General features: G+C 53.6%; 1 protein-coding gene and 1 long non-coding RNA gene across 12 annotated transcripts in view; one reads left to right on the plus strand and one right to left on the minus strand.

Annotated features, from left to right (window-relative positions):
* Positions 1 to 8,483, plus strand: part of LOC121486768 — a 24,120-nt gene extending 15,637 nt beyond the window's left edge. The window contains exons 4-6 of one of the 3 annotated variants that reach the window (XR_005986740.1): positions 4,103 to 4,436; positions 4,554 to 4,732; positions 7,010 to 8,483. This is a non-coding gene — a long non-coding RNA (uncharacterized LOC121486768). Of the gene's footprint in view, positions 1 to 4,102; positions 4,733 to 7,009 lie in introns of all 3 variants that reach the window. The other 2 variants (XR_005986738.1, XR_005986739.1) reach the window with 2 other exon arrangements.
* On the minus strand, positions 4,728 to 25,130 carry PRXL2A (peroxiredoxin like 2A). 9 transcript variants are annotated; one of them, XM_041748000.1, is made up of 7 exons: positions 24,858 to 25,130; positions 22,147 to 22,248; positions 14,180 to 14,342; positions 12,118 to 12,209; positions 9,246 to 9,386; positions 8,490 to 8,654; positions 4,728 to 5,484 (listed from the first exon to the last, which is right to left on the minus strand). In XM_041748000.1, the coding sequence occupies exons 3-7, from the start codon at positions 14,322 to 14,324 to the stop codon at positions 5,371 to 5,373; spliced, it is 657 nt and encodes a 218-aa protein (XP_041603934.1). In that variant the 5' UTR covers positions 14,325 to 14,342; positions 22,147 to 22,248; positions 24,858 to 25,130; the 3' UTR covers positions 4,728 to 5,370. The 9 variants fall into 9 exon arrangements, with proteins under 9 accessions (XP_041603934.1, XP_041603927.1, XP_041603932.1 ...); XM_041747993.1 differs by lacking the exon at positions 24,858 to 25,130 and adding an exon at positions 22,783 to 22,894 and having other exon boundaries at positions 14,180 to 14,359; XM_041747998.1 differs by lacking the exon at positions 24,858 to 25,130 and adding an exon at positions 22,783 to 22,893.
* Between the last annotated feature and the right edge of the window lie 897 nt (positions 25,131 to 26,027).

Genomic DNA, 26,027 nt, shown 5'->3' on the forward strand with positions numbered 1-26,027 from the left:
TGGATTTGTGCAACCGTATCCTAAGTGGTCTCCCTCGGGGAACCTTTGATCCTGTACAATCATTATCTCAAAACAGTCAGGATAATATAAATCAGATGGTTAGTCCTCTTCTCAGAACCCTCCAATGTATCCCCATCTCTCTTAGTAAAATTCAGAATTTCTCACCATGACTTGTCAGAGCAACATGGCATGCCTGTCTACCATCTTTCCACCTTCGGCTGTCATCTCCTACTTCCCCCCCTTACTCCTGTTCCTCTCGCACACCTTGAACGTAACAATCCCATCCCCACCACTGGGCCTTTGTACGTCGTTGCTGTTTCCTCCACCTGGAATGTTCTTCCTCCAATATTCCTAAGACTGTAAAAATTAATAAGAAGAAATCTCACTAAAGGAGAGTCTGCAAGCTAGAAGGGGGAGCCATATCACTCAGTGTCAATTATAGGAAAAATGGTCGATAACAAAATCCACAACAGGAAAAAAAATCAATTTCAGGCCCCAACAGGAAAATGTGTATATTGTAGCTCCTACAGGAACTTGACAACTCTGGGGCGCCTGGGTGGCTCAGCAGTTGAGCCCCTGCCTTTGGCTCAGATCGTGATCCTGGGGTCCTGGGATCAAGTACCACATCCGGCTCCCTGCATGGAGCCTGCTTCTCCCTCTGCCTATGTCTCTGTGTCTCTCATGAATAAAGAAATAAAATCTTAAAAAAAAAAAAAAAAGAAAGAAAAGAAAAGAAAAGAAAAGAAATTGACAACTCCTTGCAACCCAGCCAATGAGAAAACATTGTCTCCCTGAAACCTTGCTTTCCTCTGATAGACTTTAGTTCAAAACAACCCCTCCCCACTTCCTCCTTGTTCTCCACAAAATAACATTCCTCTCTTTTGTTTGTTGGACTCGCCTATGGGTTTGCCACAGCTTATAGGTCATGAGTTGCAATTCTCCTGAATAAACCCATCTTTGCTGGTTAAAAACACTTATTTTTGAGGTAAAACCTACTTTCTTACTTCTAAGTGTCTGCCCAAATATGTTATGAAAGAGGCCCCCTCTAATCATCTGTCTCCAGTAGGTACAGACATCCCATCACCCCCTGTACTCTTACTAAGTTGTGGGAAGAACTAACTTCTACTTTCTTTTTTTTTTTTTTTAAGATTTTATTTATTCAGAGACACACACAGAGAGAGATAGAGAGAGAGAGAAGCAGAGACATAGGTGGAGGGAGAAGCAGGCTCCATGCAGGGAGCCCGACGTCAGACTCGATCCCGGGACCCCAGGATCACACCCTGGGCTGAAGGCGGCGCCAAACCGCTGAGCCACCCGGGCTGCCCTGACTTCTACTTTCAAAAAGTTTGTTGGGCTGGCCTGGACCATCATTACATAACACAGAAGAGTGGCCCAGTCTACCAGGGAAAGAATCCTTGAATGGATTCCACACACCGCCCCTGCCAAATCCAGGGACCCCCTCCCATAATCATCCTTCATGGCAATTGCTTTAAAAACAAACCAACCTCAAAAGAGACCCTTCTCCTTTAGACCTAGAAAAGGATTTGAGGGATTAAACCAGAACAAGACAACTTATCCATCCCCTCCGCTTCCAAACATAAACTCACAAATACTTCCCTGCCTGCTTGCCCCGTGGGACATACGCACTGAGAAGAGAGGAAAGGTAGCCAGGGCTGAGGAGCAGTGTTCAGCCTAGAGTTCAGTCTGGACCCTCTGAATCCAGTCCACCCTCCACACACACAACCCCCTCCAGCCTCTTCCCCGCAGCTCACCTTCTCCACCAGCCCACCAGCCCTCCAGCACCCCCAAATATGCCTGGCTCTGGGAAAACGGGTACTGCTTTCCAGGTGCCCCACACCCACCCCCAGTAAAATAATTTTATTTTAAAATAGTCACCCATGTGGAAAGGGCACACTCCTTTTGAGAAATCCGTGTATTGGGCAAGAGGACGTTGAATCAGATAAGCAAAACCGATCAGACTCCTCCCTGTTCCTTCATACCTACTGTTTACCTTTCCTCTGGCTACCTTGGTTCAGGGACTTGATCCTGCCTGAAATGACCTCTTTATCCAAATCTCCACCTTGAAAATTCAGTTCCAGCCCAGCTCCCCACACATCCACATCCAAAGCACCCCTGACCCTTGCCACCTGAGTGACTATTTTCCAAACTCATCAGAGATTATCAGGAGCCCCCTGGTTCCATGTCAGTTCTCCTAAAGCTGTGACTGCTGGTCTTCCAAACTTGACCCTGAGCTCTTTGGGGATGGTTCTCAACCTGGGAATATTGGAATCATCCTGTAGCTTCGAGAAATCCTGTTGCCCACAGATTCTGATGTAATGGACTTGGGGGTGAAAACAGGCATCAGGTGGTCTTACTGTGTATCTATATTGAGAACCATCAGCTTTCCAGCAAGGACTCTTTCTTGGATTCTTTCGGTAGTTTGCGTTATTCTGGATTGCCAATTCCTTTTCAAAGATTTTATTTATTTATTTACTTACTATGATTCATGAGAGACACAGAGAGAGAGAGGCAGAGACCAGGACAGAGGGAGAAGCAGGCTCCATGCAGGGAGCCCGATGTGGGACTCGATCCGGGGTCTCCAGGATCAGGCCCTGGACTGAAGGCGGTGCTAAACCGCTGACTGCCCACCCCACCCCCCCACCCCCTCACCCCACCCCCGGGGCTGCTCAATTCCTTTTCAAATAAAGAAAAGGGAACCGGCTAATTAATGCGTGTCAAAGGCTGCTGAAGCTTCAATGCCCAAAGCCCACAGATACTACTGTCTTTGATTTCTAGCAGCGTTTAGATTCTTGCTTCTCAGAGTGTGAGCCACGGACCAAGAGAACACTGAGACCATCAGGAACTTGTTAGAAATGCGGAAACCCCAGCCCCGGCCCCGGCGTGAGAACTGTAAAACTTTGAGCATAAATGATTTTGTCTACCCACCTCCACCCCACCCCCCCAGGGGACTTGAACAAGCACTAGCATAGTTTCTAGCAGCTCAAGACTGTCTCCATGAGACAACCCAGCACCCTTCGAGTCCCTGCCTGGGAAAGCTCAACGCTGCAAAAAGAATTTACCATTTGTTCCAGCCAAACACCTGACCATAGCCCTCTGACCTCCCTTTTCTTAGAGTATTTACTTAAAAAAAATTTTTTTTATACTTGCAAATCCTTTCTCTGTCCCTTTGAGATGTCTGTGCATCTCCTGAAATGCAAGAGTGTCTGTCTGTCCCAAAGACCTGAGAGTCATCCCTTTGCAGCACAACCATCAAGGCACAGGACTGCACCTCTCGGTCTCCGGGGGCGGGGGGCAGAAGCCTAACCTGGCAAGCTAGCCAGCTAGCAGAGACCAGCCCGTCACCTTGACCAGCCCTCACCACCCACTTTCGGTAATTTTCCACTTCTCTGACTCTGCTCAAGGCATTGCTGGTCTCCTGCCCCCCTCCCTCTTAAAATTCCAGTAACCTCTGCACAGAGCCCCGCCGAGCTCAGTCCCAGATGGAGGCCTCTCCCCCGCTGCAGTGGTCACTGGATAAATCTGTCTTTCCTGCCTTTAACGAGCGTCCAGCTTCTCTTTAACTGTCTCCATCTTAACAAGATTCTTAGGCCCTTTGCATGTACAGGAAAGTCTGAGAAGCATTGTGTCATGCTCATCATTCCCCCAATGACTTTTTTTCCTACAGATTTTTTATTAAATTTACTTACTCATGAGAGACACAGAGAGAGGCAGAGACCCAGGCCGAGGGAGAAGCAGGGTCCCTGCGGGGAGCCTGATGTGGGACTCGATCCTGGGGTCCCTGGGGTCCCACCCTGAGCCCGAGGCAGGCGCTAAACCGCCAAGCCCCTGGGCGCCCCTCCCTCACAGCCTCCGATGAGCAGCCCCGAATGGGCAGTAGGCAGGAATCACGATGCCCCTTCTGCTGAGGCTGGAGCCCCGCCGGCACACGGTTCCACGGAACGGACCAGGTCACGATGTTGGGTCATGATGCGGCACTAACTGGAGAGAGGAGCCCCTGGCCCAGCAGGGCCCAGCAGCCACAGCACATGGCGGGGAAGGAGCAGGCCTGTCCTCACGCCCCATCTCCGCTGTGTCCTTGCAGGCTCTACTCTTCCTTAGTTGCAAGAGAACCGTTTTGCAAGCATTTTGTAGGCACCAGCGAATTCCGATCCAAATGTCTGGAGTCCCCGGGAGCACAGCCACCGACCCGCCCGGAGACAGAGGGGGCCTGTCTCAAAGTCCGCAGAACCCAGGCCTCCACACTGCGCTCACTGCTGCTGCTCTCCTTCCAGCCCCACCTCCCACTGTCCCCACCCTTGCTTCCCTTCCCCTCCTGCTGCTCTGCTCCCCGCTTCTCTGGCCTCCTCCTGTCCCCAGGGCAGAGCCCGCGCTTCAGGCTCAGACTTACACGTGGGACAAAACTTCAAACGTAACACGTAAGTGAATTAGATATTTCACCCTCTGTGTCCCTTCTGCTCATTCACCTCACATCGGGCTGAAAGACTATCAGTAGGAAAGTCGCTACCAACCTTAAACAGCAGTCATTCCCCCAGGGAGACCGCAAGATCACCAACACGAAGGGCAGGATGAGGTTCCCCGGGCACCTGCAGGCCTCGGAGACCGTGAGCTCGGGAGATCCCCCACTGCTACCCCTCTCTCATACACGCGGAGAAAGCTGCTTTTCATGCTCAGCGTCTGTGGCACCAGTGATTTAAATTCAGCCATCGTTACGGTAAATATTTTTATTGTTAGTTTTATCAGAAAAACTTGAATTACAGGCAGTTTCTGGTACATTAGAGCCAGAGATGATCACTTCTAAACACACAAACTTCTGAGGTCAGAATGGAAGATTAAAAAAAAAAAACAAAAAAAAAACAAAACAGATTTCACTTTATAATTTACTTTTAGTAAGCCATCAGGAGCCCGCCAATCCTATGCAAGAATATTACTTTAACGTTGTAGAACGGGTCAGTAGACAACACAAGCCCCCGACTTTCATATCCTGAATCTTCAAGTCCATCACCTCTTCTAAGATTTTTGAAGACACGAAAATAAAAGCCATTTCAAATAGTGTCACTCACACACCATGTACGTTGTAGGGAGGCGCAGCTGTCATGTCAAGGCTAAGCCTCCTATTTTCCAGGTTTTAACTGAAACTACCCTCACTGGTTTCTTAGATTCTTCTCAATAACTTTGCCTCATTGGGCCTAAAGAGAGCACAGTATTAATACGTGAATGATCTCTACTGATCTACTGACACGATGGCATGAGCAGGTTTCTAACTCTCTGGGGACATGAGTGGAGACACAACGTGTCCCAGGAAACAGATGAGTGCCCCTGGTTATCCCTGAGCGGGGCAGTTTCACACAATCACTTTGTCTCTGCGGCCGAAGTCTGGGTTTGGATCTTCCTAGCAGCTTCCAGAACAGACACTGGGTTCACTTTGTCTCCAAATTCCTTCTCTCGATGCTCGAGCAGAATGCCCTACAGGGAAACAAGAGGGAACATCAGTCCTCACTCTGAGTCGCTCGTTCATGGGGCAGACACGGAGCGGCAGCTTGGGCAGCAGGGGCCAGAGATCTGAGCCAGGCCTGGCTCTGCTCCTGAGGGGTTCAGCTCTGGCGGCAGGGCTGGGTCAGGAAGAGGCTACGTCACAAGGGCTGGGCCGTACAAGCAGCACGCCGGGAGCAGACGTCAGGAGTGCCATCGGTGATACGATACCATGGGGCGATCAGGGAAGGCTTCACAGAGGATACAGCAGGGGAGGTAACCACACGAAAGGAAAAGAACACACCAGGTAAAGAGCGTTTACACCAGATGAGCTTCCGGAGAAAAGCCTCAAGGTGTGGAAGTGAATGAAGCTCAGAGGTCACACTCTGACCATCTGCAAAGGGAGACAGAGTCTCTCTTGGGTCTTCCTAAAAAAGTGGAGGCCACTCCTGCTACTGGGAGGCAAAATGCTCTAGGAGAGGATACACCAAAGTACCCCAAAGTGGTAAAAAACACAAAATAGTATGTTTGAGATCAGTATCTAGGAATCCTGTGAAAGAGTTCTTTGGCCTAGGACATCAGGGAACTCATCCTAACTAAATAAACATCTAATATGTATGTTTGCTGTACCACTATTTATAAAGACTTTTATAAAAACCCCAAAAGTGAGGCCCCTGGGTGGCCCAGTCGGTTAAGCACCTGCCTTCAGCTCAGGTCATGATCCCGGGGTCCAGAGATGGAGCCCCAGGCCGGGCTCCCTGCCCAGTGGGGAGGCCCTTCCCCCTCTCACTCTGCTCTTCTCCCTGCTTGTGCTCTCTTTCTCTGTCAAATAAATAAATAAAAATCTTTAAATAAACAAAGAAGGGCGCCTGGGTGGCTCAGTGGTTGAGCATCTGCCTTCAACTCAGGTCGTGATCCCAGGCTCCCGGGATCGAGTCCCACGTCCGGCTCCCTGCATGGAGCCTGCTTCTCCCACTGCCTGTGTCTCTGCCTCTCTCTCTGTGTCTCTCATGAATAAATATATAAAGTCTTTAAAAAGAAGAAAAGAAAAGAAAAGAAAAAGAAAGCAGCATCCTGACATTAAAAACACTGAGAAAGAACATATAATGACATAGGAGATGTTCATGAAAACTGTTAAATGAAAAACAGAATCTAATTTACTAAGATCCCATTTTCTAAGAAGACAGAAGGCTTCTCAGCTGAGCCATTCTGTTCCAGTGGGTTGTGCGTGGTGGCTGAGCTAATAGAATGGCTCTCCTCACCTTCTACCGTTGCATTTCCAAATGTTCTATGTTGAAACACATTACTTCTTTAAAGTAAGTGTGCTTTAAAGATGATTACAAGGGCACCTGGGAGGCTCAGTCAGTTAAGCAACTGCCTTAGTCTCGGGTCATGATCTCGGGGTCCTGGCATCGAGCCTTGCTTTGCAGCAGGCTCCCTGCACAGCAGGGAGTCAGCTTCTCCCTCTGCCCTCGACCTCTGCTGGCTCATCTTGTCTCTTTCTCTCTCAAATAAATAGATACACCCTTTAAAAAATAAAAATACAGATTACTATTACAAACGGAATCGCCACTGGGTGGCAGCTGGCTCAGAGGGACTGCAAAACCTCTGCTCTCCAGAAACACGGAGGCAAGTCCTGAAGCTCAGCCAGCCCGGTCCACCCTCCACCAGGAGAGAAGGAGGCAGCACTCCAGGGAGCACCAACAGAGTCAAACAGCACACCTAGCAACACCAGGACTGTGCCAGCGAGGCTTGGGGGGCCTGTGAGTACCAGATGCGTCACTGCCAGGCTGCCAGGTGAGCTATGCCCTGCCCTGGAGGCTGAGGGAAGGCCGAGGTAGGGAGGAGGAAGGAATCCTGTACGCTAGAGCCAGAAGAGGGTGAGTGATTGATCCTCACAGAGAGTAGCCTGCCCAAGGGCAAGGGCATCTGGAAGGGGTCTCTGGGAACTGCCTCTGAAGAGAGGCTATGGGCAAGGGAAGCGTGGGGCCTCTGGCACAGGTCGTATCTCAGCTCCTGAGTCCATCTCCACTGTACCACTTAGCAGCTGTTTATCTGCTGGCTGAGTTATTTCGTATCATTCATAATTCATTTCCTTACACGCAGATGGGAATAAAAATACCTAACATCCTAGACGGGTTAGGAAGTGAGGAAGATAGGAGATCACGCATTTGAGGACCCAGAACAAGGCAGGCCCTCGCTGGCAGCCATCGTCACTAAGACATTTTGATGTATTTACCAGAAAGGAAGCAACCAGGTTTGTTCTACAGCAGACACCAACCCATGCTAGATCCTAACACAGCAGAGCAACAGCAGTGACTGAGGCTCGGATGGAAGGGACGAGAAGTACAGCTTCAAAGTGAAAGACTTCTAATCCTGTTAACTTGTATTCCTCCCCAGTTGAGAAGAGCCTGCAATCGTTAACGTTGGCAGGGAGCTCCACTACTGTCACGATAGAGGACAGGCGTGACTGTCATGCCCAAAGTTGGCAGAGACAGGACTAGGAGTCAGGCCGTGAGGGTCAAGGTCCTGCTGGGCCCTGTGCATCCTCACCCCAGCCCTGCTCTGTGTCCAACTGGCATGTGCGGGTACTGCCTCCCAGCACAGGGCAGTGCCCCCAGCTCCAGGCTGCCCAGTCTGACACAGAGCATCCACCCCCACAGGGTCCCTGTGTGACTCTGGGCCCTCAGAGCCGGGGCCCCGAGCACCCTGTCTGCAGAGAAGCTTGTTACCTCTCGGGGAGAGGCACCCCACAGGGAAAAGTGCTACCTGCAAAACTCCCAGGCCATCTAGGGATGCGACTGATGAGTGGGAGGTGGCCTGTGAGCAGGTGTGTGATAAACGGTAATTCCCCTCCCTTTCCCTTCCACATGTCTCCTGGCTTTCTGGACAGAAGGCCGTAAGCCTCCAAGCAGGGAAGGTCACCCCCCCCCATACCGGGGTCTTGTGCCCCCAGACGCAGACACCCACAGATCCACACGTGAACACGAGGAACTTACCTGTTTTCCTGATCCCACCACAAACACTCCCCCGAGGATGAAGCCTTCCCCTTCCAGGTTTCCAGAAAAGCCTCCGTTCCGGGCCCGGAAGAAGTTGTACCATACACCCAGGCGGACAAATCCCATAAACATCATCTTCCGCCTTTGGGGACCGTAGAACTTTTTCTGTAGGAGCAAGAAACACCGGAGCCCCATTGAGCCGCCTGTATGCCTGCCTCCCCAAGGAGGCCAGGTGCCCAAGGGAGGGCATTCGTTCTCAAAGACCCACAGCCGCTGCCTCGTGTCTTCCCCCAACCTAGCCCACACACAGCTCCCATTCAGGAGCACTCTCCGCTGCCCGGGTAATGAGAAGCTTGCGGGCAGCTTCTGACCTCAGGGCAGGCCCGTGCTCAGGGACGGATATGCAGCTAACTCCAGCTCTAACCCCTTGCTAGGGACCCACAGGGCTCTTGGCCCAACAGGCTGGTAGCAGTCCGGCATCCTGCGCAGGAGAAGAGGGGAGAGAAATACACCCACGGAGAAGGGACGGGGGCCCGTGCAATCTCCTCGGCTCCCAGGCCCAGATGACAGCTCAGGAAGGGCTCCAGTACCAACCGAGAGGACACCTTCCAAGTGTCCCAGCACACTTGGCCCAGGGGCCGGGGAGCCCTGGCTGGGTATGTCAGCTGCAGGCCAGACATAACCTGGGCCAGCGAGCTCTCTGCCCCTGAGTACGATGCCCACCAGTCTGTGCCAACAGGCTCACAGCACACCCACCTTTTCATCCAGGAAGATCTCCCCTTTGAAATACGGCTGGAAGTCCTGCACTTCAGTCCTGATCTGCTCCTTCACCACAGCGTACAGGGGGACTCCCAGCTCGTCCAACTTGGGCTTCAGGGAAGACAGGCCCGCAGCCTCCTGCAGAAGACAGGCAACTTGGGAGTCCTGTGCTGCTGCCGCCAGCCAACGCCCGCTTCCCTACAGGCCCCGCGCAGGCTGGCACTGGACACCGAAGAACAAAAGCAACAGGATGCCTGACACAGCGAAGGCCTGTGTGGCTCAGCACCAGGCCTCAGGTGCAGGGTGTCCGGTCCCCTCCTCAGCCCAGGCCTCTTGTTCTCTCCATGGGGGAACGCAGAGGCAAGGCTCTGAGGATGGGTGTCCTGACCATGGCCTGGGGCGCATCCAGTCACGGAGAAACTGCACCCCATCATGGTCCTGCACTTGTAGCCACGACACCCTGCCCCTGCTTTAGACTGAACCAGAACCAGCACAGCCGGGGAGGCCGAGCCAGTAGCTGCCTCCAGGCCTTCGCTCAGCCGGCTCCCCACGCCATCCCCCACCCCACGACAACCTTCCTTGTTCTCCCGCTTAAATCCCACCCTCCAGAAAGGGGTCCCTGTTCTGAAAGTTCTCCTGGGCTCATCCACCCTGGAGGAAAGCTCCAAATCTCTCTGCGCCTATCCAATCTTTCTGCGTCGAGACTTTCCCGGAACGGAGTCTGTGTGTGACCACCAAGCTGAGTAGTCACTTAAGTTCCCAAGGGTGTCTATCTCATAGACACTGCATCCTCCAAGTCCTGTCGCCCTCCGTGCCTCGCACATGGCTGGATACGTGAAACCTGCTACATACCAGGCGGACAGATGTGAAGGTGAAGGTGGGCAGTGTGGAGAACACAGCCAAATTGAGAAATCCAGACATCGCTGGCACTCATGAGTTACATGCTGACGGAGAAAGGAAACTACACGTGATGTGGCAAGGCTGCACCTTTCAGAACAGATTCTTCACGTCTGGGGTCGGGATGAGATAGCAGCCCACTTGCCTCCAATATAAGTATGTCGCTGTACGGGAGCAGCTACATTTAATATTTTGTTTATTTTTTATGATGCAGGATCCCTTATGATGCACTTATTGAGAACCTCAGTGAGTGGCAAGCTCTGCCCCACAGCAGAGAGGACTAGATGTCTGCTGTGGCCAAAGGCCACCTGTGTGTGGGAAGAAAGGACTAACTCCCTGGTCCAGGGCTCTGTACTCCGCTGCGTCACTGTACAAAGCCATGGAGTGGAAACCCAGTCCTACGCCTCTAGTCTGGGCCATGAAAATAACACAGACCGCCCTCCACCACGCAGTTTTCACAAAAACGTCCTGCCAGGCAGAGACCAGGGCACAGGCCGGCAGGTTGTAATTAGGGAGGGCGGCTGCTCTTGGGCTCTCGTGGGTTTAACCGGCCTGGGGAAATCTGGTCACAACAGGCTTCCATGTTGGTATTTGAAGGCCTCACAGATTTTGAACCAAGAGCCCTGAGCTTTTAGACTTCCCTTGCCATGGCAGGTGGAATAATATTGTCCCAGGCTACCCACACCCTAACCCCGGGAAGCTGTGAGTCTGTTTTGTTACAGCGCCAGGGGAAACTAAGGCAGCAGATGGTTGCTAACTGACTGATCTTAAAGGGGATGATCCTGTATTATCTGGGTCCTTAACCACGGGTCCTTAAATGTGCAAGAGGGAAGCCGGAGTCAGTGACATGGTGATGCAGTGTGAGAAAGACTGGACTCATCACTGGCTGTGAGCCACCAGCGGAGGAAGGGGCTTCTCCACCAGCGGAGGAAGGGGCTGTGAGCCAAGGAACGTAGGTGCCCACAACAAGTGGAGAGGAAAGGAAATCACTTATCTCCTGGAGCCTCCAGAAGGAATGCAGCCCTGCTGACACCTTGATTTTAGCCCAATGAGACCAATTTCAAAATTCTGACCCCTAGAAGTGTAAGCTAATAAATCTGTTTAAAGCCATCAAGTTTGTGATCATTTGTTAGAGCAGCAATTGGAAATTAACTGGAAATCAACATGCCGCCCCACGGCACTGTGGTTTTATGCCGCCCCTGCACCTCCGTACCTCCGTTTCTTCCCCTGTAAAAAAAAAAAAAGGCGTATTTTCCAGGGATATGCAAGGGAGACACAGGCGCTGAAGTGCCCTGAATGGGAGGATGCTCTCTGTCAGCCAGCCACACAAGCAGGGGAGAGATCACAAGGCTGAAAGGAATGCCCCCAGGCTCAGCAAGGACAACCAAGGGAGGTGGATGACCACGTAGACAGGGCCAACGCCACCACTTGAGAAGCAATTCTATCTCATTCCCAGTTCTCCCTCAGCCAGGGCAGATTGGGGAATCTAGGTCTGCCACTGACTGTGTGACCCGGGCAGGTCACCAAACCACCCTGGCCTTCAGGTTATCCAACTGTAAAGTGACAAGGCTGGACCCTTCATGAGCTTCCTCACTTACTGAACAGGTGACGGCTATCTGGTAACGATCCAGACTCTGCGTTTCAGTAAGCAGGGGCCTGTGCTGAGCATCAGGAACACGGAATCGGGTCTGGTCCCCACCCTGGATTAAACGGGGAGCCGGCCCTGGACACAGACAGTCCGTCAGAGTGCAAGGGCCTGAGAGCACCAGAGTCAAGAACGTGTGCTAACCCCAGGACGCGGCAAGTTGTTAAATGAATACAAACAGGGTATAGGTCAAAAGAAATAATCTAGAGCAAATAACAGTGCTGATCGAAGGTCAGAGTAGGTCCACAGGCCCTTGGTCCCGGCTGGGAACATGTTGGCCCCACTTGCTAGGATCGTTTCCTCTGAAAGGATCTTTGATGTACTCACCTCTCGACAGAGGAAACAGCCGGGCCTGCGCACAGCCATAATCACAGCTCCATTCTTTTCCCAGAGCTCCTTTGCTTTGAAAGTCCTTGGTTCTGGGGAGAAAAAGCAACTTAATACTCTCTCCTCCTGGCCCAGCCTCCCCTCAACCATGAGGCAGCTCATAAATGGCACCAGCCTAGCAGAGGACTTGGAAACAGGAAACAGGAACTAGTCACCCTTCAGAGGAAAATGAACACAGTGTAAGGATCCTACTGTATACCCAAAAGGGCCCTCCCCCATCGAAATCTATTGGCAAACTTGAACATCCCAAACTGGAACATTTCTGAAAAAATGGCAATTTCCTTTGCTGGTATCAGTGAACACTGTAATGATGCTTTCAGGCAGATACATGGCCAAAACCTGAAAGAGATCCTGCACTTTGATCAAAAACACCCTTAACTTTTATTTATTTTTTTTACACCCCTAACTTTTAAAAAAAGTATTCAAAATAAATAAATAAATAAAAGTATTCAATGGGAATAAGTTAACAAATTTTTATGAAAAAAATTTTTTTTTAAGATTTTAAGTAATCTCTACATCCAACATGGGGCTTGAACTTATAATCCTGAGATCAAGAGTCACATGCTCCACCGACTGATCCAGCCAGGGACCCCAAATCGATTCTTTTTTTTTTTTTTTTTTAAAGTAGGGCTTGAAGTCATGACCCTGAGATCAAGACCTGAGCTGAGATCCAGAGTTGAACACTTAACCGACTGAGCCCACCAGGGGTCCCCTTACAAAAACAATTTTTGATCTAAATATGTTAACTGCACTATTTACAGAGAGGAGAGAGGATGCCCAACATGGCAATGCCTCAGGGCAGTACGGTTCTGCACCTCAAGCCAGGCCGTGGTCAGACAGGGCCTGCATCTGGCGGGCTGGTCTCAGAGACACACCAGCTCCTCCCCAAACCTCAGTTTCCTCATTCGTAAGTGTAAACAGCTGGCAGCTCCACTGTGACTGCAGGGGGCATCAAGGGATGGGTAGAGGAGTGCCCCCCTCTGTGTCAGCTAACACAGAGTTAGCGAGGGCTCGGCAAGTACCGACTCTTACTGTCTTAGCATTTCTCAGAGGAAGCCATGTTCCTGCGGGATGCTACGTAGAAAAAAAAGGAGCAGGCTGGGTCCTGTGATGGAATGAGACCAGGAAACCCTGGGATGAACACAGCCAAACGGGGGTCCCTCCGCAGGGCTTCTTCGTCCCCCAGAAGGTGACCTAAGCCCTCACTCTGTGGTCACAGTCCCTGCCTGTCCTTGACAAGCTTCCTCAGTTACAGAACAGGTGATGATGGCCTCCCTTGGAGGGGCCAACCTGGAGGCCCCTTGGGTCAGTGAGCCCCAAGTTTCACCAAACTCATGCCAACTCTATCCGCACCACTGGCATCCCTGAGCTACCAACGCCACGAGCACACAGTGGGGCAGCAGAGGAACCACATGCAAACCTGTGGCTCTCAAGTGTCCACCAGGGACTCCAGGTGGGCTCCCCAAGAGGGAGACAGGTAGGTCCATTCTCAAAGTGTGACCTTGTGCTCCCCACCCCGCCGCGTGTGTGCGGCAGCACAGGTGAGGAGGGCTGCCCATGGCTGTACCAGTAACAACCCAGACACTGCACTTCAGTAAGCAGGAGCCTGTGCTGAGCATCAGGAACATGGAATTGCATACAGTGATTCTCAAACGTAATGGACCCAAGAGCTCCCTTTTTATGAAGATCCAGGAAACAACAGCAGATAGTGAAAAATGCTTTTGATAAGAGAAAGCTAAATGTAAGATACCGTGTCCAACAAGATCACAACTGCATACTGTGTACACATGGAAAAGAATGTGCAAAAATAAAAATGAGTGCTGTGTCCGAGTAACGGGCTTATCAGTAATTTAAAAGATGCTATCAAATCTTTCCTAATGTTGTTATAGTGCCTTCTCAATTAAAAAAGAGAGGGGGGGGGGCCTTTTATAAGGAAAACAATGAGTAAGTCTGCATCCCGGCACCTTGGAAAAGTACTGAGGCCTGTGGGATCACCGCTTACCCTTCTCCAGGGTTTTCAGGTCTATGTCTTCCAGATACTCCAGCGTCGCCTTCTGGGACTTAGACAGAAACACGTCTGTGTTGGCCAGGAGCAGGGCCAAGGCAGCCGCCCCCAAGGCCCCCGCGCCAATGGACCACATGCCCATGCTGAAGAAACTCGGATCCTGGAGGAAAGACATTTCTGGAGATTGAGAGGAAGGAAGATGATGTTACTGCTCCCACGTTGAAAGAGCTGGAGTCTGGTCTCCGTGCAAGTCTCTGGCTGGGCAGCCAAGCAGGAGCCCAGAGGCAGAGGACGGGCACAGGGGCGTCAGAGACGGGGCCGAACCAGGGCCTTTGAGCACGTGCCACTGCGAGAGCTTGGGGTTATAACAGACACGCAGAGGCTCCTGCCTGGAGGAGCTCGCACACGCATCTGAAGTGAGAACAGAGAAACGACAGCCCCCTGAGCCGCCCGGCCTGCCGTCCGTTCTCCTGTGCCCAAGGCCGGGGGTTCCAGCTCTGTGGTGTGTCCACGCCGGGCCCCCTGGAGGCAGCCTCCTTCCCTTCCCCTCCCTGTCAGTGGCTGCTTTTCCTTCACAGTCCAGGAGTCTCTGCTATCACCCCCCTTGGGGACGGGCGGCTTTCTCTTCTTTGATCAAAAAACACTCAGAACACCAATCACACTGTTTTGTTACCTTATCCTTCTCCTCTTCTGATTACAACTCTCCTCCCATACCCTTCCTCCAGCTCCCAGACAGTGCCCAACAGGCCCTCACTGGTGGGGGGGAGGGGGGCAGGCAATCTCAGTACTTCCTCACAACTGAGAATAGCTTTATATTTCATTCATTACACAAATAAAATAGGCTCATATTGAAAATAAAACAAAAATCAAAAAAGAAGCAGTACCGGGCAACCCCGGTGACCCAGTGGTTTAGTGCTGCCTTCAGCCCAGGGCGTGATCCTGGAGTCCCGGGATCGAGTCCCATGTCAGGCTCCCCGCATGGAGCCTGCTTCTCCCTCTGCCTGCGTCTCTGCTTCCCTCTCTCTCTCTCTCCATGTCTGTCATGAATAAATAAATAAAATCTTAAAAAAAAAAAGCAGTATCTAAAACCAGAGTCAGGGATCCCCGGGTGGCGCAGCGGTTTGGCGCCTGCCTTTGGCCCAGGGCGCGATCCTGGAGACCTGGGATCGAATCCCACATCGGGCTCCCGGTGCATGGAGCCTGCTTCTCCCTCTGCCTATGTCTCTGCCTCTCTCTTTCTCTCTCTGTGACTATCATAAATAAATAAAAATTTAAAAAAATAAAAATAAATAAATAAATAAAACCAGAGTCAGTGAGAAAGTAAACCACCCCAAGTGTCTACCAGCTATTGAACGACAGAGGTGAACAGTGGTGGCCACCACTGAACACCAGTGTCTAATCTGATGTGCCCCCCGCCATGGCCAGAACTACACAGCTGTCTGTCAAACACAGGGGAGTGGACAAGAGCAGGCGTTACGTAGGAGAGAGCACGCTGCTGGGTATCTGGCACGAGGTGGCTGCGTGGGTCATGGGGCTCTGCAACTCAAATGGGGTTCCAGGTGGGTCCCGCAGAGCCCAGCCTTGCTCCAGCTCATTCCTGGGGACCTCCCCAAGGCTTCCTCTGGTTGGGAAGCCTCATGCTTCTGAGCGGGAGCTCCTCGAAGCAGCACACCCCTCGGACAGCAGCAGGCACACCATCTAGCCCACCTCCTGGCAACTATTGAAAATACCTGTTCCCATGGCCCTCCAGCCAGCCTAGGGTCTTATACCAGAGCCTTCCTCCCTAAGTACCAGCATGACTGCGTGTGGAGATCACTGGGTACAGACCTGGTGTGTAGGTGTGTGGCACACCTAACCAGACATGTGTCCCCTACAGCACTCAGCTGGGGAGAAGATTTCTCCAGGGGATTACGCAAAGGCCCAGAAATCCACATGCCACTGCCGGAGGATGGGCTTTGAGGGATCCGCCACCATAAGGTGGGGCTGGGAGTACCTGGTGGTGAGGACTTTGGGAACAGAGGGCAGGCCAGGCTTGTGTGGGGCCAGCGTGAAAAACTGGGATTTGAGTTAAGAAATAAAAGGGGTTTTCCAGGCAGGGGGGCGGGGAGGAGGAAGGACCACATGCAAAGAGCACCACAGAAAAGAATCTGGCATCTGCACGCTAGGGAAGGGGAGAAGCGGAGGCCGGTGCGTGCTGCCAAGAGGGACCGGACTGGAAGTTTCTCGCAGCCTCACTTCTGCCGGCCCGGCAGCACGGGCATCGCGTTGAGGTGCAGATCTCAGGCCTGCCCTCGGACGAGCGAATCATCGGCTGCCTTTCAATCGGACCAGGCAGGCAGTTCACAGGCACACGAAGCCTGAGAAGCACAGTCTCAGCACAGAATCCAGGACTTTCCACTGGGGTGGCGGGAAGCCAAGTACAGGCCGGCTCCCTTCTCCCAGCTCCCGGCGGGGGGCGGCGGGGCTCACGGGGGACACAGCTCCTGCCTCCTCCCCAAATGGACCACCTCGACCGTCCCGCCCCCCAGACCCAGGCAGCCCCACCAGAAGGCTTCCTGGGACTCTGCCCGCCTCGCCGCCGCCGGCCATGGCACTGCCCACGGGCCCCACACGAGACACGGACCTACGGGCTCTGACTCAGTTCCCCTGGACTCTGCCCCTCGGTTCGTCTCGGAACTTCCGGGCCCACACCTGCCAGCGTGGGACACGGTGGGCACCTGGAACTCAATGGAATTGAATGATGAGGACGATGACTCATGGAGAGCCCAAGTTCTTGGGCCAAGTGGGAAAGAACCTTCCAAGGCCAGCTTCCAGTTCTTTTGTGAAACAAAGTTACACATTACTCGATTAGAATTCACAGAACAATTAGGGGCATTCAAGGCTCTCACCCGCGTGCTGTCAACAGGAGATCCCCGAGAGCCTGGAACAATTGCTACACCTTCACTCGCAACCCAAACAAGCCTGGATCTCATACATGTGTGCGTGATTCAGGAGCAAACAGCGCGGCCTCTGATCACAGATCTGATCATGTTTCTGTGGCAGCACACAAAGACCAGCTTACGCCTACCCTACCTGACACACGGGCTCGCCTCACCTCCCGAAACACTTGGGTGCATTGCAGGAAGTCCAGAGAGCCTCGCACTCCGCTCCACGTCCTCCCAACACACCATGGCTGCTCTTACCGGCCAACAGGCTCCATCTTCCCACCAACAGCCAGTTAGCCTGTCTGCTCATGACTCAGGGAACAGGACTCAACGAGACTCAACATTTATTTCCCATCATTGATTCAGCACCGACCTGTTCAATAAATGGCAATCTGGGAGGACGTACAACGGAATGATACCCAATCCTCAAGGACACACGGGCCTAGCACACAGAGAAAAGAAATTCAAGTGAAAAGGGAAGCCACCTTGGGCTGGGTATGAACACAAAGCTGTAGGGGTGAAAGCCAGCTCCATCTGATCTGGAAGCACCCAGAAGGAAGTGGCTCTGGGGCTGCTGTGGGACTCAGGGGCTGAATGGAAGGCCTAGGCCTCGCCTGGGCTGAGTAAGCCTGGGGAACACCAGGCTGGCTGGGGGTGGACATCAGTGCTCAAGGCACCAGGAGATTGCAAGCTTCCGTGTCCCAAGGGCCCCCCAAGCCCTTACCTCAAGTTTAAGAGCCAGAATACAAGATGTGGGTGTGGCTTACTACCCCACCCCACCCCACCTCAAGCTGTGACCCAGGAGCGTGGACTTCACTCTCGGGCCCAGCAACACTAAGAGGGGAGAGTGGTATTAGCTCCAGGGGTGAGTCAGGCCTCCCCGTGAACATGCGCTCCCCGTGGGCCTCTAGCAGCTGGTTCTTCTACTGGGGTTAGCGGTGAAAACTGACCCCTACAAACACCTAGAGAATGTGCAGGTCCAGCCCCTCAGCCAAGCCTCCTTGAGCTATGTAGCGATTCCCATCCTGGCACATCTTGGAGCATGGACCGCTGCAAACGCTGCAGAGCGAGACTGACCGAGGATCTTGGATCACAGCTCTTCCCACGACAAAGAGAGGGGAGGGGAGGGGAGGGGAGGGGAGGGGAGGGGGCCTCACTCCCTCAACAGAACAAAGCATGTCCACATGGGCCTCCAAGCTACTGGGGGAGATAGGGAAGCCAGTAAACTAGCATCTATTTGGTGTCACTTGATACTCAGGGCCTAATTTCATTCACACAACAGTCTTTGATGCAGGTATTACCCTGTTTTGCAGCTGACAGCACAGAATTCAGAGTTCAGGACTTTCTCCAGAAAGAGAGGGCCAGCAAGCAGCAATACTGTGGCCTGGACCCAGATCACTAGGGTTCTGCAGCCACACTTCTACTACTGCCGTACCTTGCCACCCCACGCATTCATTTGTGGGTTTCTGGGGGGGTCAAGGGGGATGATCCCCTCTGTCTTAAAGAGCATTAAAACAGACTGACTTGTTTTCCCAGTCATCAAATACAGCCAAACTGTTAAAGGAAATTTACCATATGGCAGATGTCCCTTCTCCGTCCGCCCCCCCATCCTCATCTGTTCAGAAAAAGGTCAATTTCTCCGAGAGGCAAGAACGAAGTCCTTTACAGAAGCCAGCCCCCTATCTGACACGGCTGCAGCCCTCAGTTCCCAATGTGGGGCTTCTCTGGTCTCATCCTCTCCCACAGAAGGTGGTGAAGCGTGATAAGACCACAGGCAGAAACAACAACCAACGGTGGCAGCTCAGAGTGGCTGCTCTGGGGGCTGGGGGAAGAGCATGGTGTTGCGGGGAGAAGACCCAGCTGGGCTCCCTAGGCTATGCTAGGGTGCTCCCCTCTGCCAGCCTCATTTTTCCCCACTCCAAAATGACAGGGTGGGACCAAGTGAATGCTAAGGCTCCTTAAAGCCCCCCCAGTGCCATCATGTGGGTCTATCACTAAGATAGACTCTGAAGAGGAGTCACCCCCTTCTTGGGTCCCCATCAGGACTCTCCCAGTCCATTCCAGTTTCCACACTGTCTCTTCCCTGCAGCCCAGAGCTCCCCAAGCCACTCCCCACCACGGTCCCTGATCCCCAACCTGGGCAGTTCAACCCTGGGAGCAGGGCACTCACCATCCACAGCGTCCACACTCGGGCTTCTGCTGACAAAGAGGCTGACCCAGCAGGAGCCTCGGGAGGCAGGCTGCCGGGAGGGCTGGGGGCGGGGCTCTGGAGTCCCGCCTCTGGCCTCAAGCTCTCTCTCTCCCACCGTGCGCAGGACCTGGCCACCCAGAAACCCTGGGGCTCCTTCAGCTGTGAACACTCAATCTCCAGAAAACATCGAAATGGACAGCTGCCAAGGCCCCCAGCCCTTCAAATAGCTGAACACAGTTTGAGTCATTTGCAGTCATGCAGACTGTAACATTTATCGAGTGCCAAGAGACCTTCCCTGCTAGCCTATCCGGCGCAGATGAACCAAGTGAAGGCCTTAACGCGGCCCACGTGCCACGCTGAGAGCAGTGGGACATGTCCCTCTCGCCGCGGCTCCTCACCCCACTCATCGCCCCACAACCAAGGAGTCAGCTGGCACCACCCAGGCCCCCCACCTGTGCTATCAGTTCTTTCCCCTCCCTTTGCCTTCCCTTCTTGCTTCCCCGCCTACGCCTACGTGGCTCCCCTCACCCTCACCCTCACCCTCACCCTCACCCCTTCCCGAAGACCTCACCTACCTCCAGCTCACCACTCCCACGCCCTGGTATTGACTTCCAGGTTCTGACTGCTGTTCCTGACTCAGAGTTTGCACTTGGGGGTTCTGTAGGTCAGCTCCTTTGCACCATGTCCAAAACTGACCTCCACCAGAGTCGGGGTTTCTTCCAGAGTTCCCCAGCCAACCCAGGCATCTGGCTGACCGCTCAAGCTAGAAGCTGAGAGACACCACACTCCTTCTCCCTCACTGCCCACCTCTAATCAGTAAGGAAGTTCAGTCCATCCCGTGAAACATGTTTGCCTCCCGACCCCCGGGCCCCTCGTCAGCCTCCCTGAGCCAGGCGGGCCCAGGCCCCTGTCACTGCGCCAGCCTACTCTGAGAACTACAGAACAGGCTTGGTCCAAGCCAGGGTGTCTCCTGCTCGCTCTCCAGGCTGCAGCCAGACTCACAGTACAACACCTCGACCTGCTCGACCTGCTCGAGTCCTCGCCTTGTTCTGGGCTCTCAGAACTCCTCAGCACGGCCAATGGGGCCCTTCATAGCTTAGCTGCTGGCCACTGTTCTGACCACTCCGTGAGGCGCAAAGACTGTGACGTATCTTGTTAGGCCTCCCAACTGTTGCTGTGTTGTTTCCTTCGCCCAGGATGCCCCTCCCCGCCATGCAAACCATGTATAGGCCCCGCACAAGCAACAAAACACTCTGTTCTCCAAAGTGTCTTCCTGAAAGCCCCAACTATCAGCTGTTCCCTCGCCTCTGATGATAGAGCATGCACGTGGAAACACACACACACACACACACACACCTCCGCACACCACACATGCAAATGAACTCCGCGTGTTTTAGTTACTGGCACGATTTTGTACACAGTGTGGTAGAGCAATCTGAGGGCAGGGGCTGCTGTCTTATTCACTCGTGCACCCCCAGCACTTAACACAGATCCTGCTAATCAGCACCCCTTCGAGGTCTAATGAAATTATCTGAACATTATCTTTTAAACTCCATGTTGGAACAGACTTGGAGGCACCCAATTTCAGCTCAGTAGAAGGAAGTAATTTTGCACAGGGCTGGCTTGACCTTAAATAAAACACTCAAGCCTGGGGTTTAGGTGATCTTAGGTTGGGTGCTCGCTCCACTGTTCAATGGCAAGGCAATCTGACATAAGCTATGAAGACACTCTGTAGCGACAGAGGAAGGAACTAGCAGCAAATCTATGAGGTTGTCCCGGTTCTGAAATCCAAAGACTCTAAAGTACCGCACGGCTGCAAGTCCAGGGTTCTGACATCCAGAAAGCCTTGGGGGCACCTGCCACCACCACTCTCCTGCTGGGTGTGCACAGTCTCACTCCCTGCTTCCCCAGGACTAATTCCTGCCTGTTCAAGGAGCTGCCTCTGGGCAGGAACTGATAAAGTCTTCATAAAACAAAGTATCAGCACTGGGTGGGATAATTCATGCCTGAAACAAGTAGAGACAGCATCATATTCTATATACAGAGGGTATATCTGCCCTGCCCAGCCCAGCCCCACCCAGGGAATCCTCCCTCCCCAGAATGAGCTGGCTTGAGACAGGCCAAAAGGAAGAAAGGGGTGCTGAGGAAGGCAAAGGAACCTAAGAGTGCACGTGGGCTTCCTTGCCTCCAGCCCTCAGTGAAGAGGCTGGAGGGACATTTCATCTTCCTTCTTTGCTCTCCTGTCCCCTCTCCCTTAGAGCTCTGATCAGCCCCTCCGCCACTGAGTAAATGAGGAAACTAAGGCCCAGAGAAGGGGCTGGCTAGTCCAAGGTCACACGACTGTGCTGGGACTCAGGTCTGGGTCTCCCAACCCCCAATCCATGGTTATTTATCCTGCATTGGACACTCCTGCAGAAGCTGGAACAGGGCGGGGCAGGGTGGGGTGTTGTGGGGTCCGAGGTTCAGAAAGACGGGGGTGAGGGGCGGTTCCTGAATTCTGCTCACTGGCCTGAAGAAGGCTGAAAGCAAAATTGCTCCTGAACAGGGCCTGGGAAATCTATGGCTAGAGGGAACACCAGTCTTTCACAGGCCTAGTGCTTTGCAAGCAGCTTACAATGCAAAGCCCATGTTTTTGCCCACTTCGAGCTGAGAGGCCATTCTGCATCTCTCCTCCCCATAGTAACAAGGTCCTGTCACTCCTGGAGGATACAAGGACAGGCTGAAATATGCCAGTTTAGCAGGCTGGTGACCCAGGGCCCCAGGAGCAGAAGAGGATGTATTCCCACCCACCCTTGTCATCAAGGACCATGGACCTAGCCACATGGAGCCGCAAGCTCTCTCCTACTCGCCTCAGTCTCCAACTTCCTGTTCTGCTCCGTGGGGTGATGGTCTGTCCAGCTCTGGCTCAGCTGTCCTCTCAGATGCCGGAGCCAGGAAGTTCTGAACAGATGCTGAAAGCAGAACAAGAGGACATAATCGGCTACTGAGAAACTGTGAGACAAAGACAAAAATCCTCTCATCAGTGATTGAACCTACAGAGCCCCCCAAATACGTGGCCATTCTGTCCCTTGCTTGCACAGCCTCCTGACTGGGCTCAGAACACCAGCTCTATCAAGTTATATGGGTGTGGATGGGAGGGCAAGGGCGGTACCAAAAAAGACCCTGGGCTTTGGGATGAAATTCCTGGGTTTCCACTCTTTGAGAGGTCACCTGTCCTTCAGTATCTCCTTCCTAAAAACAAGGGAACTTTAAGGGGTTGTCCAGAAGAATTTATAAGAGCATCATACAACACGATAAAGTAGTGCAGAATAATTTTGATTTTTTTAGTACTGCAGAATCTGAGGCATGCTCTTTCTCTTCTTTAAGGGACTCAGATTCACTAGTTCTCCGCAGGCAGGTCATTTGAAGAACACAAAACACTGAACAAGTCCTCCCAGGGTGTGCCACCCTGGCTGTTTTACTGCAGGCCTGCCTCCTGGCTGTACCTCTGGGCCTGGAGGGAACCATGGCTGGTCCCAGGCCCCTCTGGCCTAGCCGTCCACTCCACGAAGCATACTCCCTGCCGTGCCTGTCAACACTGCCTTCCGGACTAACAGCACCAGGGAAGGCAAGGGTACTGTCCAGCTGAAACCTCCTGGGCCAGAGGCCACTGAGCCCAGAGGTGAGGCTGGTTCCCCCAGCCTCTGGAGAGTTGTTGCCACACAAGCCTCAGCAGAGGGAGGCTTGGGAGTCTCTCAGCTCCACATTTCACAAAGAGGCAAAAATTTGGCTGGCAGGAGAGCAGTATTCTGAGATACTGACAGAGCCTGGGGTTTCGAGCCCCGGAAATCTAGTTCTTAATCAAATTTTCTGAGAACCAAATAAGTGACACAAGCTGATAAGACAATCATCAGAAATGTCTTCTGTCAGAACATGAGAGACTAACTTCCTTCCTTCCTTCTGTCAGAACATGAGAGACTTCCTAACTCTGGGAAACAAACTAGGGGTGGTGGAAGGGGAGGTGGGTGGGGGGTGGGGGTGACTGGGTGACGGGCACTGAGGGGGGGCACTTGATGGGATGAACACTGGGTGTTATATGTTGGCAAACTGAACACCAATGGAAAATAAATTTGTAAAAAAATTAAAAAGAAAAAAGAAAGAAAAGAAATGTCTTCTGTACCCCTAGGGCACAATGTCTAAGATCCGAACGCAATGGCAAGCCCTTGCACAGGGGGACATGGGAAAAAGTCACACCAGGAATAAAAACCTACATCAAATTCCTACAGGTCGTAGAACCTGGACAAGGCACCATTGTAGAACCTAGACTCATGCACCGAATAGTAGATAAAGAGTACCTGTATCTTTGTGATTACTGGAAAATAGTCAATGGTGAACGATTCCCGAATGACCTTCTACCGAGTTGTAAGAATCAGATTAAAGGTACAGATGGTGCCTGGGTCGTGCAGCTGGTTAAGCAACAGACTCTTGATTTCAGCCCAAGCCCAGATCTTAGGGCTGTGGGCTGAGGCCTTAAAGTGGGGTTCCAGCTCTGCACACCAGGCTCCCCTCGCAGAGGGCTTGGGATTCATCCTCTCCCTCCCCCCTTCTAAAAACAAATCTTTTGCAAAAACGTATAGATGGTGCTTTGTAAGCTACCTCACTAAAGCGCGACACAAATACAAGGTATAATTCTTGCTTCTAGATTAGTCAAGCATTGCCCCTAAAATGTAGTCCGTAAACAAAATGGTAGCTTTCTGATGACTGGGTGTGCATTCCGAATCCCAATTCTTGGGCTCCAGGACTAAGCATCCAAGCAGGATGCATCCAAGCAGGTTCCTAGACAATGTTTTTAAAATAAATCCTTGATGATTCTTTTGAATCATCTGCCAAGTTCAAGGGAAAACACACTGAAATAGAAAACAAAAACTAAATCGAAGTCTAAGTAACTGAACCGCGGAAGCAGCATGGTCTTGAAGGACAAAAGGCCCAGCGTCAGCTGGGTCTGAACCCAGGCCAGCTCCGGACTCCCCGGGTGCACTCCCTCCCCTCCCTCCCCGGAGCCCGGAGCCCGGGGCCTTCACCCTTTTTGCTTCCTCTCCTTCACCTCCCTGCACCTGCCACAGTCCGGACAGGGTCAGATCTGCGCCTCGTCCATCTTTTCATTCCCAGACCTCAGCACAGGGATTTTAAATGCACGCTTGGGACTCTTTCCAAGCCTGGCAGGGGCGTGTCACTTGTAAAAGGAGGGAACAGGTGCATGTAAGAAAGAGAAAAAGGGACCCTAAGGGAAGGGGGGGAACTGGGTGGGGAGACATCGGAGAGGGAGACAAACCAGGAGAGGCCCCTGACTCCGGGAAACACACAAAGGGTCGCGGAAGGGGAGGGGGTGCCTGGGTGCCGGGCACCGAGGAGGGCACGTGATGGGATGAGCACCGGGTGTTATAGGACCTGTTGGCAAATGGGATTTAAATGAAATCTTAGAAGAAAAAATAGGGAGGGAGCAGGTGCCTGAGACTCCGAAGGAACCGTGGCCCCATAAACCCCGACCCCAGGGAAGCAGGTCGCGACCTCGGGGGCTCACCTGCGGCTGGCCCGCCCGCTCCCCCGGGGCTAGAGCCCGCTCACTCGGGGCCCGGGGACGGGAGGCGGCGGCGGGGCGGGGCGGGGCTGCGGCGCGGGTCTCCCGCTGACCCGGGCTTGGCGCTGCGGGACGCCGGGGCCTCGCAGGTGCGGCCGCGCCCCGCGGCTCCGCGGCTCCGAGGAGCGCGCACCCGGCCCGGCCTCGGTTTCTCACCGGCGCTGCGGACGTCACGTGCGCGCGTGCACCTCGCCCCGCTCCCCCCCCCTCCGGGGCCCCGGCGCCCGCAGGCTCCCGCGCCAAGGCCGCCCCGCCCCCGGGGTCCGGCCCCCGCGCCTGCGCCCCTGGGCGCCTCTCCCACGTGACCAGCCCCGCGCCTGGTAGGAGCCGCGCCTCCACGCCACCCAGGCCCCGCCCCCTGTGGGCGGAGCCTCGGCCCCGCCGCCGTCCTGCTGCTGCGGCGCCGCGCCTCTCCCACGTGACCAGCCCCGCGCCTGGTAGGAGCCCCGCCTCCACGCCACCCAGGCCCCGCCCCCTGTGGGCGGAGCCTTGGCCCGCCGCTGTCCTGCTGCTGCGGCGCCGCGCCTCTCCCACGTGACCAGCCCCGCGCCTGGTAGGAGCCCCGCCTCCACGCCACCCGGGCCCCGCCCCCTGTGGGCGGAGCCTCAGTCCCGCCGCCGTCCTGCTGCTGCGGCGCCCGCTTTTCCCCCCATGACAACCCTCGAGCCGCCGCTCGCGCGGTCCCTCGTCGCTTCGTTCAGTCCTCCGTGAGCGGTGACCTTAGGCCCCGACCCCTTCCGTAGGGGCACTGCCATCGCTGCCTTCCTTGGATCTGAAAGCACCTGCCCTGGAGCCCTGGGCCCAAGACACCTTTTCAGCTCGGGGATTTTTTGAGCAGGTTTTTTAGGGCCTCTTGAGGAATCTTTCCGACCGATGCATTCCGATGAGGGTCCCTTCAAGCTTTAGGGACGAATTCAGAATTGCTAGACAGTAACTCCATCGCACATTCTCTTTCACACACACACCCCCATCCTGGCCATTGGGCAGAGGATAGGGCGCGGTGGCCTGCAGCACGCGGTGGCCTGGAGCACACAGTGGCCTGGAGCGCGCGGTGGCCTGGAGCGCGCGGTGGCCTGGTGCACACGGTGGCCTGGAGCGCGCGGTGGCCTGCAG

This window comes from Vulpes lagopus, chromosome 3 (genome assembly GCF_018345385.1).
Source record: "Vulpes lagopus strain Blue_001 chromosome 3, ASM1834538v1, whole genome shotgun sequence".
Classification (NCBI taxonomy): domain Eukaryota; kingdom Metazoa; phylum Chordata; class Mammalia; order Carnivora; family Canidae; genus Vulpes; species Vulpes lagopus.